The 18,329-nt window shown below is 37.2% G+C and overlaps 1 protein-coding gene across 4 annotated transcripts in view; it reads right to left on the bottom strand.

The window, feature by feature from the left end:
- Window positions 1-18,329, bottom strand: part of PRKACB (protein kinase cAMP-activated catalytic subunit beta) — a 75,758-nt gene that overhangs the window by 30,633 nt on the left and 26,796 nt on the right. Inside the window, exon 1 of one of the 4 annotated variants that reach the window (XM_069789091.1) lies at window positions 7,451-7,652. The exons of 1 other annotated variant lie outside the window; for it this stretch is intronic. In XM_069789091.1, coding sequence (XP_069645192.1) covers window positions 7,451-7,637 — 187 coding nt within the window. In that variant the 5' untranslated portion in view covers window positions 7,638-7,652. Of the gene's footprint in view, window positions 1-3,867; window positions 3,991-4,654; window positions 4,722-7,450; window positions 7,653-18,329 lie in introns of those variants that run through there. 2 more of the 4 variants (XM_069789092.1, XM_069789095.1) reach the window with 2 other exon arrangements.

Below are 18,329 nucleotides of genomic sequence, written 5' to 3'. Positions count from 1 at the left end.
AGCTTCTCACACATTGCTATACTGACATATCTCCCACAGAACACACTTTCAATATTTACAGGAAAGGGTTGCCTGCAGTAACTAGCCAAGCAGGAGAAGTTCATTTATAACCTTAAATAGCAGAGAGACTGACTTCCTGAATAAGGAAGTCTTATGTAAATAAACACATTTCACAATTCAACACATCCAGTGAACAACAAGTTTTTGTTTGCCTCAGGATTAGGGCAGGCAAAAAGTAGGTAAGAGTGTTTACTATCCATTCTGATAAAGAATGGTTAAAGTCAGTGCTTATTTCAATTACAGGCAGGCATAAAACGTGCACAGAATTGAGTTGCAAATCCTGTAAAAAATATAAATGAAAAAAATTAAACCACATGAATTCTTAATGGGCTGGTGTCTGTCAGCAACTAGAATGAATAAAGGAAAACACCAAAACATTATTCAAGTTACAAAACTGCCTGTAAGAACCTCAATAATTAAAGCTGGGAAACTCCTGTTGCGATCTTTGGCTTGCAACAGCAGTACCAGCAGCAACTCTTAGAGGAACCAGCAACAAATAATTATGTAAACAATTTGAGATGTAAAGTAAAAACCAAGGAAAGAAGAAAATCTTTTTTGTAACAAAATATACCTAAGAAATGTAACAGGGACTAGAGTAAGTCACAGTTCAAGAGATGCAAGATTACAACATACCAAATACCCTTTCCTTTGGAAGAAACCTCAATTTTATTAAACTCATTTTTTGCTTAGACTCCAAACCAAGCAAAGCACGCTAAGGGACTGTTCACTGTATGGAACACTGCATTTTAAGAACTATGTCAATGCAGCAGCTCTTGTGTTGCCTTTTTAAAAGTATTTTGTACAAGAATCAGAACAAGACATGAACCCAGGTCAACACCTAAGAAATGATCCTAGTCCACTGTCAGAGGCTAACAGATAACATTGGGGAATTTTTGAAAGCAAGAAACCGTTAGTCCCATGAGATGCATATAGGAAGATATATAGTTCTGGCACCTGGAAATTCCATGGCATCCTTCCATTTTCTATAGTCTTTTCAGCAGTGGGAGTAATTAGTTACGACTTGCTGTCCCTTGCTCTTAAAAGATGTTCCCAATGCACATAACTAAGGTATTTGCACTACCTCCCTTCACCCTCACTCCTGAAACATTCCTATTATCTCATGTACACAAAGCTGGACAATAATTCAGCAGAGTCTATCAGCATTGCTCACACTCTTTCCTCATACTGCTCCATTTGTCTCCACACCCATTTGGTAACTACTATCTTACAAGTGTACATGTCTGTATCAGCAATTACCTCTATTTGCAGTATTTGAAAGTACTAGCCGAATCATGTACTTGGTGATACTTGGCAGTATTAAGCCTATTCCTAGTGAAAGAGAAGATCTAGCAGAGTAGCACCTTTCAGAACTGGGAGCTAGGGCTATTAAAGTTACTTGGCCTTCCAGTTTTATCTGTTCAAGTACGTTCCAATGTTTCAAAACAAAAACCCTAAACCAAAGAAATAGAAAAACAGTTTTCCTTTTTCAAGTCTTTCCAGAAAAAAACCCAAACCCAACATATAACTGAAGCTCTCCTGGAAAAAAAAGGAAAAAAAAAAGGCACCAATTGTATTTGCAGCTGAAGAAAATGTATCACTTTTTCATTGAGGTTTCACTTGCATCTTGGCAATCTTTCACAAGGAGAGCATCTGATTTTATCCACTGACAGGGCATAATGTAACGCTGTTGCAGTGAAGACAGCCAGCAAGGTGCACTGAAAAGCAGAAGTGGTTTAAATGGAGAAATGTTTACAGTGAAGACTTAATCTAATCCTCACTTGATGGAGCAGGAGATAGTCACCTTTAACTTGTCAAAATTAGACTTCCCATTTATAGACCTTTTTGACTGTGAACGGGCACTTGGTGAAAGTTGCAGCTATTTATTTCTATTTTTAATGGAATCGGGAGCCTGGATGTCAAGATGAATGAAATCCAGAGATGCAAATTGCAGAATATAGCCCCAGGGAAAAGAAAAGAAAACAACCACCACCACCACTCCCCCACCAAAACCCTGAAACAACCAACAAAACAAAACACCCATAACCTCTTTTTCACCTAGTTTGTAAGAAATCCATTCCCTTAAAATGACTCAACCATAACAGAATCCACCCCCCCCAATAAACCACCCAAGCAGCAAAATTCAAAATCCATAGAGCCGATTTCCACAATCCCTAACTCCTGTGGTAAGTACAACCTAACTGGAAGAGAAACAGAGAAGGCGGTGATGGAAAACCCATCCTGGCAACCGGTGAAAAGCAGAGACCTTCTGACCCAAGGAGAGACCTCTCCACCCGAAGGCGAAGGCGGCCGGCGGCGTGAGGTCGAGGAAGCGCAGGGAGGCTGTAGTTTCACCCTCGCCTCCCAGAGAGGCCGAGCGGGGGTCGGCGTCGGCGGGCCCGACGGAGGCGGTCAGGCTGCCCTCGCCTCCCTGGGGCGCGAGCGCGGGCCGGCTGTGGGCCTGCGGGCCCACACCAGCTCCCCGCCGGGCTCTCCCCGCCGGCGTCCCCCCGCCGGCGTCCCCGCGGGGCTGGGGCCCACCAGGGAGGCTGGGCCACCTCCTTCAGGGACAGCCCGCGTTTAGGTTTACTTCAACGGCCACGACGCTGTAACGTAAAATCTCCATTATGCACGTACAAAGTTTGGAAACCTTGTCTCATTGTAACTGTACCAGTTTTGACATTTGTGTATTGTACTTTGTACACCAAGGAAACGACAGCCACGCTTTTCATTCCAGGGAAGACGACCTCGATGCATTTGTGTGAGTTCAGTGTATACATAAGCTGATATTAGATAAGGCAGTGCGATGACTCCTCCCACTCTTTATCTCATGCCATGTACAAAAGTGAAACCTTTGTAAAAATGGTCCTTTAAATTTGTAGGACAAAGCAAAGCCACACAGAGATGCACACAAACCCCACATACGTGATTAACTGTTCTTTCTTTTCAAGCAATCTCTAACCATCTCAAGTCATTTTCCAAAGCTCCAGACTATCTGCTTGAAACAAAAGGGCATCATTTCAGAAACTAACATACTTGGGTTTTTTGCAAACAATTTTCAAAGGATATCTGTTTCTAAGGAAATAAATGTACAGAGTTTATAGATTTAGGTACAACTTTCAATAACATTCCAAGTAAGAATATAGTACTTCATAATTCCATTAAATTCAAAGTACCTTATAATAAGTAGTCACAGTGGTTTTGGAAAGCACATACCTGCCTGATAAGTTTACTAGACCTATTACAGTATCTCATTTCAAATGAGACTCCCCTCCCCTACTTCCATGAATGACCTCAACTATTCTGCTACCCCATCATTTAGAAAGAATAAAAAACATAGAAGAATAAGCTCGTTCAGATGAAAAACAACAAAAGCCGGTTTAGAATTTTTAACTGACAATTACAATCATTTCAGAAGGCCTTTCTGATTTGTATCAATTCACATAAAATAATTTATTATGAGTGGCACAGAAAATTAAGTGAACCGACATGTATATCATTCAATTATAAAATTTTCCAAATCAGATTCTGTGCCTTACTTAATGATTTATAACAGTTATTTCTAAAAGAAAGCTTCAAAATAAAATTTCAAATACTAAATGCCAGTTATGCAAAGCAAAATGTTTAACGAAACCTGCAAATCTTTAAGACTAGTAATTTTTAATAGACACCCACAGTGAGTCGATTACAAAAACAAAGAGATCAGTAGTCGATGCAGCTATGCAGACAAGAAAGGGAAACCTGGTAGATTTTTCCTGATTGTGAAGATGGAACAAAAAAATAGTGTCAAAGGTAATAGAAAAGACTTACCATTCATGCTGAAAAGCTAGTTTTCAGAAACATATTGCTTCTAATATTAATCCAACAGTTGATGAAGTATGTTAAATCTCTAACAAATCAGTGCTTCAATCTCTAAACACACTTATACACTAACTGGAAAGAGAGAGCACACAGAATCCAGCAAGCTGCTCTTCGTTATGAGCTCCTCGTGATGCAAAAACTATGAAGCACAAGATACCAGTAGTAAACCAAAATCAATATTCAGGACACGGGTATTTGGTTTTGCTCATTAACTACTACTGTTCTAACCAATGCTACCTATTCATGTCTAAAGCAACTCAAAATGGCAGGGGGAAAAAAGCATGCAAACACCAGGAGGTTTTAAGATGTTCTCAATTATATCAAGCACTGGTTGTTTCCATGGCAACCGTAGACCAGAATTATCTGTTGACTTGTACCCAACTAGTAGTTATTCTAAAGCTTTAATCAATTCACACAATGTACTCTGTGCATTATTTCATATTTCACATGTATTTTTCTCTACACACACACATATATAGTAATTATTCAGCTAAATCTCTGTAAGTCATTCCACGGTATTTGAAAGTATACTGATATTATTTTGAATCAAGAGACGAAATAATATTCAACTATTCATCACCCATCCATTTGCAATTTAGAGACTATGAAGATGACAGAAAAATGCACTAGTGGTGACTCTCCTGACCATTTCAGTTATTCAAATTGTGAATGCGTTCTCTCATTATGCACAGATTTGGAAAATATTTGTATCAGTTCAAGAATAAAAGATTCACACTGATCTTACTGTGTTGACATTCAAAACCAGCAGCCTCATTCTCCTTTCCCATTTCAATCTTTCAAAGAGCAACAAGCAACTAAGAAAACAAAACAAAAATCAAAACATAGGTTCCATATAGTTGCAAGTGGTCACAGTCAAGATATCTAAACTAAGAATGAAATACATCAATCATTCTGATGACTACCATCACATCCCTTTCATCCTTTGGCTGTGCAGCACAACCGACCTGGTTACCAGTTCAGGCTGTACAATCACACGTGCGCTCAGTCAGCTTTTTAAAACAGATTCCAAGGCCCATGGTGCCCTGAGTCACCTCTGTCCTACTGAATTCTGAGGATTTTACAAAACACATGCATTTGTTTCATGCATCAGCCAAGAATCCAAGGCACATTAGAAAAACCTGTATGTTTTACATATCAAAATAACGACGCAAAGATGTTAAATTTCAAAATCAACCACTGAAAAACCCCTAAGGCCATTGACCACATGGCAAATTACTCAAACCCACAACACTAGACGACTGACAACACAAATTCCACCCGACAAGCAACAGCTCCTTCCCCTTCAGCAAACCCATAGCTTCAGCAGTAACTCCTTGTAAAAGAACATCCATAGAAACAGACCTGTTATGGTATTTCATTACAGCAGAGGATATAAATATATTAACCTCCTTTTCGAATGGATTCTACCTCAAACCTAAACCAACAAAAATTCTGAGAAGTCACTTTCCAAACTTTTTTCAGGAATGAAAAATAGCGCTTTTGCCTCAAACTTCAAGAGTAATTCACGCTGTCTGCTATTTAGCTTCACCTAAAACCTTACACCAACATTTCTAAGCTGCAGTGACATGAGCAGAATAGTTGAGCATATTCAACTAGCCTTACAAGACAAACACTGGTATGTTTCTAAAACACTGCTTATTCATTAAATTTCCTGTGAAATTAATCTACAACCTGAATTCAGTGACCCTATGCAATTCTATGACACTGAACTCTCAGGTAAAACCAAACCAAACCAAACCTGTTTCTCTTTCATTTTTCACAAAGAATTTTCACAGATGATGTATTTTTCTGAAGATATAATTAGGAGTCAGTAGTAGACAGAAATACTCCCTCCACTGTATTCCTTATCTTCTCTGTCACTCCTTTGGCTACAGTGGTAGTGAAATGAGAATACTGAAATGTAGACTTAGTCCATGTATACCTACAGTATTTTTATTTATTATTTTTAAAAAACAATCTACAAATTGAGAGTAGAGGTTTAGGATAAAGATTCAGAATTTCACCCCAAAACCAAAGCTACACAATCAACCACCATTCAGCTACCAGCTCAGTAACTCTGGCTCAGAAAAACTGCATGCAACCACTGTGCTTAATTATGCCTTAAAATAGCATTCGCGGAACAGCCATTTTCACCATGTTTATCATCAAGAGACACGACAGTCCATTTCCTCATCAAGCATGTCATACAAGGAAGCCTGCCTTAAATAGAGGGGAAAAAAACATAGTAGAAACTTGTACACAAACAGGTCACAATTTCTAAGAGTCAGTAGGTCAATACCATTTTTTTCTTCATGTTATATAAACAAAAAAGCTTCAGTGTTATTTTTTCAAATAGCTATTTACATAAAAAAGCTTCTATATAAACATGAGTATGCATCTATTTTTACCAAGCTGAAAATATTTTGGAGAAGTGGAAGCTCAGAATTTATGCGCTTTCATCATTTATCTTCCCAACAAAACTAGTCGATCCTTTCTCATCTCATTCGGGAGACCTAGATTTGATCTATTTTAGGTCAATGCATTAACACCTTTTTGTTTCCATGTTTACTGCTTATCCTCCGAGAGCAAATTCACCCCCTACTCATATAATATTTTAAATTGCAAGCAGGGAGATGTATAAACACTGATTTTCTTCATGGTAACACTGTGATGCTGAGCATTTCCAATAAGGCCTATTTTCAAATGAAAAAATCGTGCTATCTCAAATCTATCAATGAATCTGAAACATGGAACAAAATTATCATCAATTACCATATTGTAACATTTTAAAACGAGTATTTAACAACAGAGACAATAACTGCTTTGCAAAATTATGCAAGGCTTTAAAAGGAAAAAATGAAAATCAAATGTCAATTTATTTAGATAGTGATATTTTTTTAAATCTCTCACTATTACTACCCAAAATGCAATCATGAAAAGTTTTAATCCATACAAATAATACCTTAAGCTGTTCACTAATTAAGAAATTAAAGCTAATGATAGTCAGCATTGCACACTAAATTAATATGTAACAGTTAAAACCAAACACAATTTTATATTGTTTACCACTGTATAGAGCGTTCTGATGTATATATCCCTAAAATAAAACGATGAATGATAAAAAGCCCTGTAATTAGAAGTTTAATCTCTGCAGCAATGTTTGCCTATTCCAAAGTTTAAACATTACAATCTTTACTGAGTTTTCTATTTTTGCTGAACTAGTTCATTTAATCTGAAAATAAAGGAAGTAATTTAGAAGAAAAAATTGGGGTCAACTGTGCTGTAAGAGAAAAGAAGGGATGTGGGATAAATTCTCCTGCCAGCCACCAGTCCATGAACCAGCCCCCCATCTCCCCCTGCCTGGTGCAATATGCTATTCTTCAAATTAATACCTTTAGGTAAGGAACTGTAAAACTGCCCCAGGAGCGTATCACAGATCCGTGTTCATATTGATTACAAACATGCAAGTTCTTCACTTACTAGGCAAACTAAAGAGTGAATATCTATAAAACAAAGAAAAACCCCTACTTACTTGATTTGTCCCATAGGACAGCAAGTTCAGAGCAATGTTGGCTCTCATTTTCCAGAGCCGCTCTCTGTTCATGCGCGCCACTCTTTGAATGTCTATGGAAAAGGCGATTAGCAAAACCTTCCAGTCTCTGCAGTGCTGTGGCTGTCCCTGTGCACTGGTTACAAGGTACCTCCTTCTGAGCTGCCATCTATACACACTGGTGACTTTACAAAAGCAAAAGAGAAAATATCTAAAGGGAGCTGGACAACCCAGAGCCACTAAAAGCTATGCATGTGTCAAGCTTCCTGTATGCAGTGTTTTCTAACCACTACTCTCTTCTACTTCCTGTTAAGAAAAGCTCTATAATGTACTGGTTTATATTGCTAAAAGTCTCTTTTCATGTCAATTGAAAAGTGGTTTTTTTTTAAAAATACGCAATTATTGCTCTAGCATGCGTTTTCACAGCTTTATAATGCATCATATTTTATATTTAAATATAAATTTTATGTTAAAATACTATAAACAACTTGTTCAGAAGTACGGATCAGAAGGCAGAGATATTTTTTTTTTAATTTACCACAACCATGCGTGAAAAAAGAAAAGTGACTATTCTGCAGTTCTTCCCCTGTTACTAAGATGGAGTACTACCATCATCATAGCAAACATAACCAGCTGTAATCTAATCATTAATAATCTCATGTTTTCAATTGAACAACTTTCTAAGCAAGGAGGTTACTTGCAGAAACTACTGAATAAACTATTCTTTTATTATCGGGTGGGGGAAAAAAAAAATTATTCTTTTCCTCCTTTGAGAAAAATCAGATTGAAAAAGTTGAATTCTAACGTACACACAAACACAACTGCATTATACTTATCCAAACTGGGTTCTACTTAATCCAAGAATGAACCAAATGCATTTAATTTTTTAAGGAATAAAGTACCAAAACAACCAGCGCTGGCAGATCCTTATCTAGCAGCATGCTCACTCTCCCAGCCCCAAAGGCAGCTGGAAGGAGAGTCACAAAGTCACGGTCACCAGCTCTCAACACTGCTTATGTAAAAGCTTTGCATGCAAGTCTCCTGGAATTGCGTAAGAAGTTTTTTCACCCACAAGAAATTAGGGTATTTTCAACTGTAGAGTAAGTCTAGAAAGCATAATTTTTAATGGTGCAATACATAATGAAAATAAATTAAAATCTGTATTTAACATTAAATTATATTAATTTCCAAATTATGTAATTTTGCATGCTTACAATGGGTAATACTAAATATTCATTTTGTGAAAATGGAAACACATACATTAGGCAGGTTTCCCAGTATATCATCTGCACATATAAGATGTGGCAGCTTAAAAATTGAGGCTATTCTTAAGAAAGATTGAAATAACTTTTCCACAATCTGTCTCCTGTCTTGCAGTCAACAGGTGTTAAAGACATACCTCTCATTTTTCACCACCATACTTCTCACTGAATAGTTTTCAAATGTCAGCAGATATCCATCCTTGGACATTACATAACTATTTCATAACAGCTTCAGAAAAAAATGCATGATGACAAACCGCCTGTGATAATGATAAAACAATAAAAGTGCCGAGGGACAGACTTTACAGATTTGGCTACATTGCTCCTAACAGGCACTTCTAGACTTAGTAATTGGCCTCAGTCAACACAATGGTTTAAATTTCTAGACTCAATGCAAAGCACAGAAACGCCCTTTGCTTTCAGGCTCCAGATATACTCTGGAAACGTAATTTCTTTCTCCAGCACCTGTTCAAAATTTGGAACCAACTGCCTAAACGCTTACATTTTACACTCCAGTTTGCAAAGCTACATGAGCACCTGCTGTCTTGTTGGTGACCAGGCTGCTCTCCCCATTCAGGGTCAGGTGCTGCAACCTTCCCTGCATGCCAGTCCATTACAGGTCCTTTTCCACCTTACACCTTCCAGCCTTTCACCTGCTTTGCTGCAAGACCAATGCTAACTTCCATGACAACCCATCGGTTCAAGGCTCTGCTGCCAGAAACAAGAGCTAGTGAAGACCACGGGGATCCGTTTGCCTTATCAGGGGTCACAAATAGGCACAGGGGATATAATATGTGCCATATATAACCAAACACTTTATGACAGAGTAATGCTATGCCACCTTCCATACAGCAGTATAAGAAATACTTAGACAAGAACAAGATGCTTATTTCCCTGCCTGGTGATCTTTCCAGGGCTGGAAGAGCCCCTCTCGCATTGAACCACCATGCTCCCTTGTAGCTCACCGCAAGTGTCTGGGCATCCAGGGAATCCTTCCAAGAGACTATTATTTTCTCTGACCTTGACTGTTTTCTCCAGTAAACAAAGCCACCTGGTATGATGGTGTGCTTGTCTTGTCTCTCTCCTCTACCATGGTTCTGAGCCTTTACACTACTGTTGTCTTATCTTTCACACAAGTCTTCAACTAAACCACTTCATTTCCCTGATCTGAAAGAGGGTAATTTACAAAATACACATCACATCACTTCATATTACGTAAGTTAGAGTCTGCCAACCTGCCAGAGTCAATGGAGAGACGTGGGAACTGTCAGAGAGCAACTCTGCCCACCAAAATTCAGAGCTCTGAATGCACGCAAGTGACTAACCTGGACGCTTGAATTAGGTGCCAAAAATAGGAAGCAGAAACATCCATCCTCTGAGATCACTGAAGTGAACTAGTTTAAGTGAAAACAGGTTATCAAAACGGGATTGTTAGAAGATATCCTAAGAGAAAACCTGGATTTGCCAGAATTTTACAAACTACTGCTAGCGAACACTGTTATGGAAGTTCTTCTCCACATGCAAAACATGAAAAGAAAGTACTGGTCGTTATTTTTACACAGATAGTAATACGCTTTCCTAATCCAGGAAATTTTTGGCATTGATTGTCATTGCCTAATGATAACACATAATACTACCACACCGACTTTCTGTGAAGTCCACATTGACTTCAATTTCTTCAATTGAAGTCCACAATTTTTAAAGGTGGAACCTCCTATTCGCTTTTATTTAATCTCTCATCTTACTGACATACTAATCTTCCAAATCTATGCAACATTAATTTATCCACATCAAGTATTTTGTATGTTATATATGAAGCACAGAATCTACAAGCTCCGACATAGTATTTTACTGCCCAAAAGCTCATTAATCAGCAACGGATGGTACTTTATCAAAGGCAAAATTCTGTGGCTCTGCTTGTCGTAGGATTTCCACTTGCTAGCCAGTACTGCTTTTCCTTAGAACAGTTTGTAAATCTTTAAATACAATTAAATGCTTATACAGACATGTGCAAACAGATTTGAGGTCATCTTACTCATGCTCCAAGCTGGAAGAAGAACCTGAGCCAGCTTTGATCTAGAGGTATGCAGTGCTTGTGGTTAAGCTCGTATGCCCTCCCAAAAGAGCAATAGCTGGCTGTCCTCCAGCCAGACCACGAACATCCAGATGTTCTACCCACTCAATGCTACAAAAGTCAGATCAGGTGTGTGCCAACCTCTGTGCACAGGTATGACCCATACAATATCAGGCCTGATTAGGATGCATTTAACTTTGAATAACTTTTACTCTACAGACAGTCTCTGTGGCCTAGGAAACCCTTCCGTTACAAAAAACCGGCTTACTTCAGGTCAGTTATTTAAAAAACAATGTTTGAAGACATTGAGACTAGGTAGTTGCCATCCAGGTCTCCTATTAGTTTCTCCAGCCGGGCAGTGTTGAAAATCCCCTCTTTGTTCATATCTATTGCAAAATGAACCCCAGCTGCCCAGGCTACACATTGTGTGTGCTACCTGGTGTATGCCAGGGAGCTGACAACCCTGGTGCCTGACTGAGCGACATCGGGGCAGGGGCCCAGTGCCGGTGCGGTGGTTCCATTTGCCTGCAGAGCTCCATCTCTTCCAAAGCACTCCCAAACTCAGTTCAAACCAGCCAGGCATACAATTTAAGGAAAGTGTTAGTAACACAGAAAAATGTAAGAGAGTTACTTCAGTGTTTCTAAATGGTTTCTAAAATTTCTGTTCTACAAGAGATAACAAAGCTCCAACTGCTCCTTGCAGCCAAAGTCAACAGTGAAATGTTAAGAACTTCCTTTAGGCAGAAATTTTATTTTCACTAAATTCTAGCCACTAAATCTTGGCAATATTTTAGAACAGATTAAAAAACCCAGAGAGGTGGGTAAGAGATTCAGCTATGAATGTGAACATGACGTGTAAGTTACAGTATTTTGATAAATAATATTTCAGTAAAAATTTTTAAGGTACTCTCCCACAAATTTATAAAAAACAACATAATGATGATAGCCATAGAAAAAGGCCAATATTGTGGTTCTCTAATTTAATAAAGGCAACAAAACCCTTTTCCTTATGGCCAACCAATAACCTTGTGTGCGTTTCCCACTGGCTGACGCCCAGTGTATCTCTCAACCATAGGTAACAACACACAGCACTATAACCCAGTCACAGACTCTTTCAGCTTGCTGAAAAAGAATCAGGAATAAGGTAGCTACGTGGACAATTTCTTTTTAATAATCTCTGCTAAAATATCATATCTCAATTTCTAAGACACAATTCTACCCTACCAGTCAAGCCTTAAAAATTAAGGATTAAGAAAGACAGCACCCTCCTTTCCTTGAAGGGCATAGATGGCTGAGTAACGGCACAATTTGTACAGTCCTTCTTTAATTGAATACAGAAAAATGCACACATTATAACTGTAAAATATTTAAAATGTTCCCCAAGTAAAGTTACCATGAAATTCCTGAATTTTAAAGAAGTACAAACCAGAAAAACATTAAGAACTACATCACACCTATGTATCTTTGAACTGTATTTTTTTTTTTTACTTCTAGGATCTAATGTCATACTTCTTAGTTTCATATACAGAACTGAAATTCCCTCATACTGTCAAAACTGGGAGTGTCTTCTCTAGTGTTTAATGAAGGTTAACCATGAATATCTTGCAATCAAAACCATACAGGAGTTTTTACGACAATTTACTGTATTCCTTGACAGGACCTTGAAAAATGGATCCATGATGCAAAATAAATTTCAGATCACCGCCATGTGACTAAAATTTAGGTCCTAATTCCAAATCTTGAAACATACTATTTTCCTGGTTACCTACAAAGCTGAGTCTTAATCTAACTGTTTACACATTTTCTACCTCTCTTCAAGGGCTAAATAAAAATATTCTTTTCTATCTTCTTATTTAAATATTTAAAATCAGTATTTCTCCTTTTCAGCACTGGCCTTCATTCACAAGTAAAAAAGACATACTGCAACATTTTCTCCATATTTATTTTGTTTGTAATGTATGGAAAAATAACTGAAAGAAACCTTATAAATGAATAATAAAGAACTTTTTTTCTACAGGTTAAAGACAGTTTATTTATTTGCTTTAAAAATTGATGGCTTGATAAAGCACATCTTTTCCTTTATGCATCAGTTATTTCAACAATGAAAGTCCAACTTTAGTATTTATTATTTATTACGAAAGGAGTGAGCAATAATTTGATACAAAGTGTTAGTGAGGGTTCCTCCACTTTTAAAAGCTTAAGGATCTTGCTGAATTTAGGTCTCATATTGACCAATAAAATATTTATAAGTTGAAAGATGCAGCCAACACATTTAAGAAAAAGAAAATAAATTTGTCTAATTGTGAATTAGAAAATATAAAAGTTTATAAGCATTTATATGCTACAGAACCTAAAGTGTTCTGTGCTATAAGCCTAAGGAAATATGTATGGTCTTTTTCTAGTTGTTTTATAAAACTTGAGAGAAAAGGACGTAAAACAAAGTATAGAGATAGTGATTTCATAACTTAAAAAAAAAGAACGTTTTCATCAGAAATTACGTAATTAAACACAATCCATTTTGAGTCTTGCCAGGCATGCATATTTCAAAGAATTATGGGTAGAAATAGAGGCAGAAAAAGGCTTCTTGAAAGAGCAGATATATTTTCATTTTCACTATATGTCCAGCACTATGCCACTAGCTTGCATTTCTTTTTAAATACACAGAAGGAAGAGCAGTATTTGCTCTTATCTTACAGATTTGATGGCTTTCCATTTTGAAACAAAGATTTTTCAAAATGTTATAAACAAAATAAACACAACCAATAATTTCACTGTTTTATAAAACACAAGAAAGTAAACCCATGCAGTCTTAGTGTACCTTTATGTGCACATTTTTTCTAAAAAGGTTAACCCTTACTACTGAGCCCTTCTGAGAGCAGTACTAAGGCTGGGACTGCAGCACTTCTATAAATAGGACTGCCAAGAGGAAGTTGTTGCTATGGAAATGCTGGTCATATTTCTATTTTGACTCAGTAGACCTCTACTGGCATCTACTGTACACAAGCTTAATTGCAGCAGACATCTAATACCTTCATCTGTCATCAGGAAGCATGAATTAAGGCTCGCATAGTCCAACAGCATTGTTTAATTTTTATCCATGATAATACAAAAGGAATAAAAAAAAATAACTAAGAATGTAGAGAAGAAAAAAACAGAAAAAAGTCAGACCCTCCTTGTATTCAGCATCTGATTTTTCATACGCAAGCTAAAAGCTCTCATGTTTCCTGTCAGTTTTCTTGTCAAAATTCGACAAACTCATCAAAGACTATGTGATTTTCCATGTACAGATACCATGGCAGCAGATCAAGTTTCCTTGTTTCTATCAACACATACCTGGTTATTTTGAAGTCAAATAGCTTGTAGTCATAGTCCCAAATCTAGTGTTGAGAAGAAGGGGACAGAGAAGTCTTTCATTACAAGCCAAATCTTCCATAAAACTGTCCAACTCGCTAAAGAGAACTGGATTTCTCTCCTTTCTAACACGCTCCTTCCTCCTTGCTTTTCTTACAGCTTCCTTCAAGATGATGTGCTTGCTGGTGCTTACGGTCTGGACTGACTGTCACATTGCAAGATAGAGGTTTTCGGAGCATGAATGAAGATTACACAGTAACTTCATAATAAAATAAAGTTTAGCGAAGATCCATCTTTGAAATACCTGCTTTCACATAAGTACAAGAAATCTTCTGAAAGTACTTGTAGAAATCTGCTTGGTCTGTGCCCTTCCAGATGATAAGCTACTCAAATAACCCTCCATAATTACGTCATAGCACTATTTAAGATAGTTTCACATACAATCAGAAATTTTGTACAACAAAAACCAGGGAAGTGTATGGACTTATTTAAATTAAAATCCAAGGTTCAATTTTGAAGAAATTTAGCATATGACCTCAGTGACTCTGTCTCTCTGAAAAAACTAACAGCAGACAAAGGTTTTGGTCCACTTCATTTACAACAAAATATTCTGTTGATTAATGAGCATTAATGGGTTCTCCATCAAAATGAGTAAGATGAAGTTCCTGAATTAGAAGAAACACACTAAGAACTTGGACATTTTGCTCAATATCTGACTGTGTTGAAGGAGAAGCTACCTGCTTGAATTCTGGCCCACCTCCCATCAGAACAATGATGCTGAAGATCTCGCCCTCTCACAGGACCAGTAAAGGCTCCTGCAGGTAAGGAGCTGCTGTGGAGGTGATCTTGGCGACAGAAAGCTTCAGGCTGATGAGCTCTACTTTTTCAAGAATCAATTTAGCCACTTAGTTATACTAAGGAACTGCCCCGTAAGAGGCACATTTGTTTGAAAACCGCAGCTCAAGACAAATTAAGCATTTTGTGTCCTGAGTCAAGAGTGCCTCACATAACAAATGATAATTAAACCTGAGAGATCTGGGGTCACACTTATAGCTAATTCTTGATATGGGATAACAGGAGGAAGTGAGAGAAGGGACAGTAGTAAAATGCTTACCAAAACTAAAGTCTTGTAGATAAAAATTCTTCACTATAGGAGTAGCTACACTCTACTATCAGATTGTGTATTGTATAGTAAAAGACCAGAATGATAAATCCTAGAGTAACTAGAATAATTTTAGTACCTCTTTCAGGAAGCCTGTCTGCATTTTAAATCACCAGCACATTTCTCTAGAGGAAAACAAAACAAAACAACTGACTCCACTTGGAGCTAAATATTTTAAATTAATGCTTTTGTTTTCCTCCAAAACTGGAGTGTTCCCCCATTATACGACATTTAGGTTCAATTAGGAAAATATCCAAATTAGAAAGCAAGCAAACCCAAAGTTACTTCATCAGAAGGGATAGTGCTTCTTCATAGGATGGAAAAGTGCAAATCAGAATACAGTAGTGGCTTTCATAAAGCATGGTCTAAAGTACAAAACATTTGGTCATGTGATGAGGAGATGCGCGCGCCTCTACTTGTGTCAGAAAGAGACCCTGTGTTCCTGCGCCTTACCGCTGGCCTACAGACTGCCCTGGAGTGTCCTGCGCCCTCCCCTCCTACCAGCCTGCTCAGCTTCGGATACTCTGCAAAACAGGGGAAAGACTGAATTAGTATAGAACTAGCACTATCCTTCACAGCAGCTAGAGTGGAAAATTGGCAATAAATCCCTGAAAAGTAGAGGGGATGCTGCTGGCCCCAAGACAAGAGGCTATAGAATGTGTAAGAGGATATTTCAAAGTTTGTTAAATGCTCCTAATACACATTGTGCTAAGTAAGCAGTATCCTAGTTACAGGAACTTGCATTAATACAGAGGTATCAGAAGTACACCTCAAACAACAGGATTTCTCTAGATACTGAAGCTAATTACAATGGGTGTACAGAATTTACGTTATGCCTGCACTTAAATGGAGTAACAAATGCCATCTCCTGGCTTAAGACCAAACAAAGTGTGAGGTACGAAAACTGTAATACCAAACAGTAAGTTTTAAAAGTACTCAGTCATTCATCTGTAATGTGTTGTATAAACACAACTAAATATCTCAGATTTTTTAGAGGGGAAATAATTCACACACCAACTTTCTAATTACTGGGTATTTTTCTTAGTGAGGTAGCAGTTAAGGGTACAGATCTTAATTTTTCCCTATCCGTGATGGGGTTTAATTTATAAATTATAATTTATATCCAGTTTGTTTCATGTAAGGTGAATTTATTTATTAGCAGTCCGGATATATTCTTAAATAATATTTGGATATAACAGAAATAATTTACAAGTTAAAAAAAAATAATACTTAAAATGAAGCCTTCCCCTTCTGCTACTTCTGAAATGTGTTTTCCAGCTACCAGTAAGCAAACAGGCACTTTACTTCCCAGTCCATAGTATCCTTGGGCATTCCCAAGTGTTACTTTACAATAAAGGCCAAAAAACTAAAGCTCAGGCAGCTATCTTGAAACTGAGAAAACTTTTTATTGCCAGATGCAATTGCCAGTAGGCAGAAAGGTCAGAAGATCTATCTTTCACTCTTACACTTACTAAGACTGAGAGAAATACATGACTACAAATATATTTAGTTTATTCAAGTATTTGTTTAAAGCACAGGAAAGCAGAAAGCACTTTGCAGGATAGAAACATTACACGAGTAAATGCATACCTGTTTCTTTTCTTTCTTTTCCTTAATGTAAACTTGCCAAGATGCTGTTTCACTTGATACTTATTAATGCAAGTAAAGACAATTTTAAGAATAATAATTAAGAGTTCATAAAACAAAATTCTAAAAGTTGCTATATCAATGTCTTTACTCACAACACAGAATTCTGAGAAAAGCTTTAGAAGCAAGTATGGATAAAATACACCATTACTCGTAATTCTCTGAACAAAAATCAAATTCACATGGCATATCAGCTCAGCATGCGGTGTGAGTGACAGCAAAGAAAAGATACAATTCCTTAATATTGTATCCTCAAGCAGCCACAACCTTGCAATTGCGTTTTCACTCTCAAAGCAAAATGATCAAAGATTTTTTTTTAGTAAGATCAAAAGAAACTAGTGATGTCCTTCACCAGCTTACAGGGATTAAGTTACAAGCTGTGCTGAACATACAAATTTTGCTTTAGTGCAAAATCAGTACTTGATAATACATAACATCTTTATTCCAAGAAGGTTGGCAATTCTGCATTTTGTTTAAAAATCAAAGATTTTCTTTCTAATAATTTTCTTTCTTTCTGGCTAGCTCCATTATAGCTCACTCTATTCGACTGCACAAAGAATGAACTTTTCCACAGTTCAACAATATTTAAATTGATTTTAAAATATTTCTTTTCTTAAATGTAACAAACTTTTAACTGACAGGTAAACCAACTACAAATATTCTTGAAGTTATTTTTTAATTAGATACAAGAACATCCATTAGTTGTAATTGTATTTATCTTTCATTTGCTTTAAACAGAAATAGGAGCAAACAATAATTAAAAATGCATCTGAAAAACACTGTCATTTCATGCTGTGAAATGCCACTAAAAGCAGCTTCTTGCAGTAGGTCACCTCAAAGCACTGACAGTCAACCCTATATTCTCCTCAACAAGGATATGGCAAGACTCTTCTATACCGCTGTTATCCAAACTCGTATTCAAGCACAATTTTACCATGCAGTTATCTTTCTCTTTGCCTACTGAGCTAATGAGCACTTTAATAGGTAAAGAAATTTTTTGCAACATAGGTCCAATGCATTTGATACTGAACAATATTAACTATGAAAGTTCACTCTCCAATTTTCTTTCCACTAGTTTCTGTTTCTGATATTTACAGAAAGGAAAAGTTCACAACAATGTAAGTCATCTCAACATTTACACACCTCTAACTCCATTCTCACCTTAGTCTCAGAAGCCAAGAGACCTACCCGGTAAGAAATGTCTGTCACAGACCCAAGAGCTAACAATTCCCAACCAAAGAGCTTTGAGAGTCTTGCTCTGGCCTTCCACAGATTAACTATAAATTGCTTAGGCTTACTATGTGATGACCGTATGTATGAAAGCAAGCCAAGAAAACCAAGTAACTGCTCAAAGACAGGTTTTGT

The sequence above is a fragment of the Haliaeetus albicilla genome, chromosome 8, assembly GCF_947461875.1.
Source record: "Haliaeetus albicilla chromosome 8, bHalAlb1.1, whole genome shotgun sequence".
Lineage (NCBI taxonomy): Eukaryota > Metazoa > Chordata > Aves > Accipitriformes > Accipitridae > Haliaeetus > Haliaeetus albicilla.
Note: the sequence above shows the minus strand (reverse complement) of the source record. Positions and strands in the feature narration are given on the sequence as shown.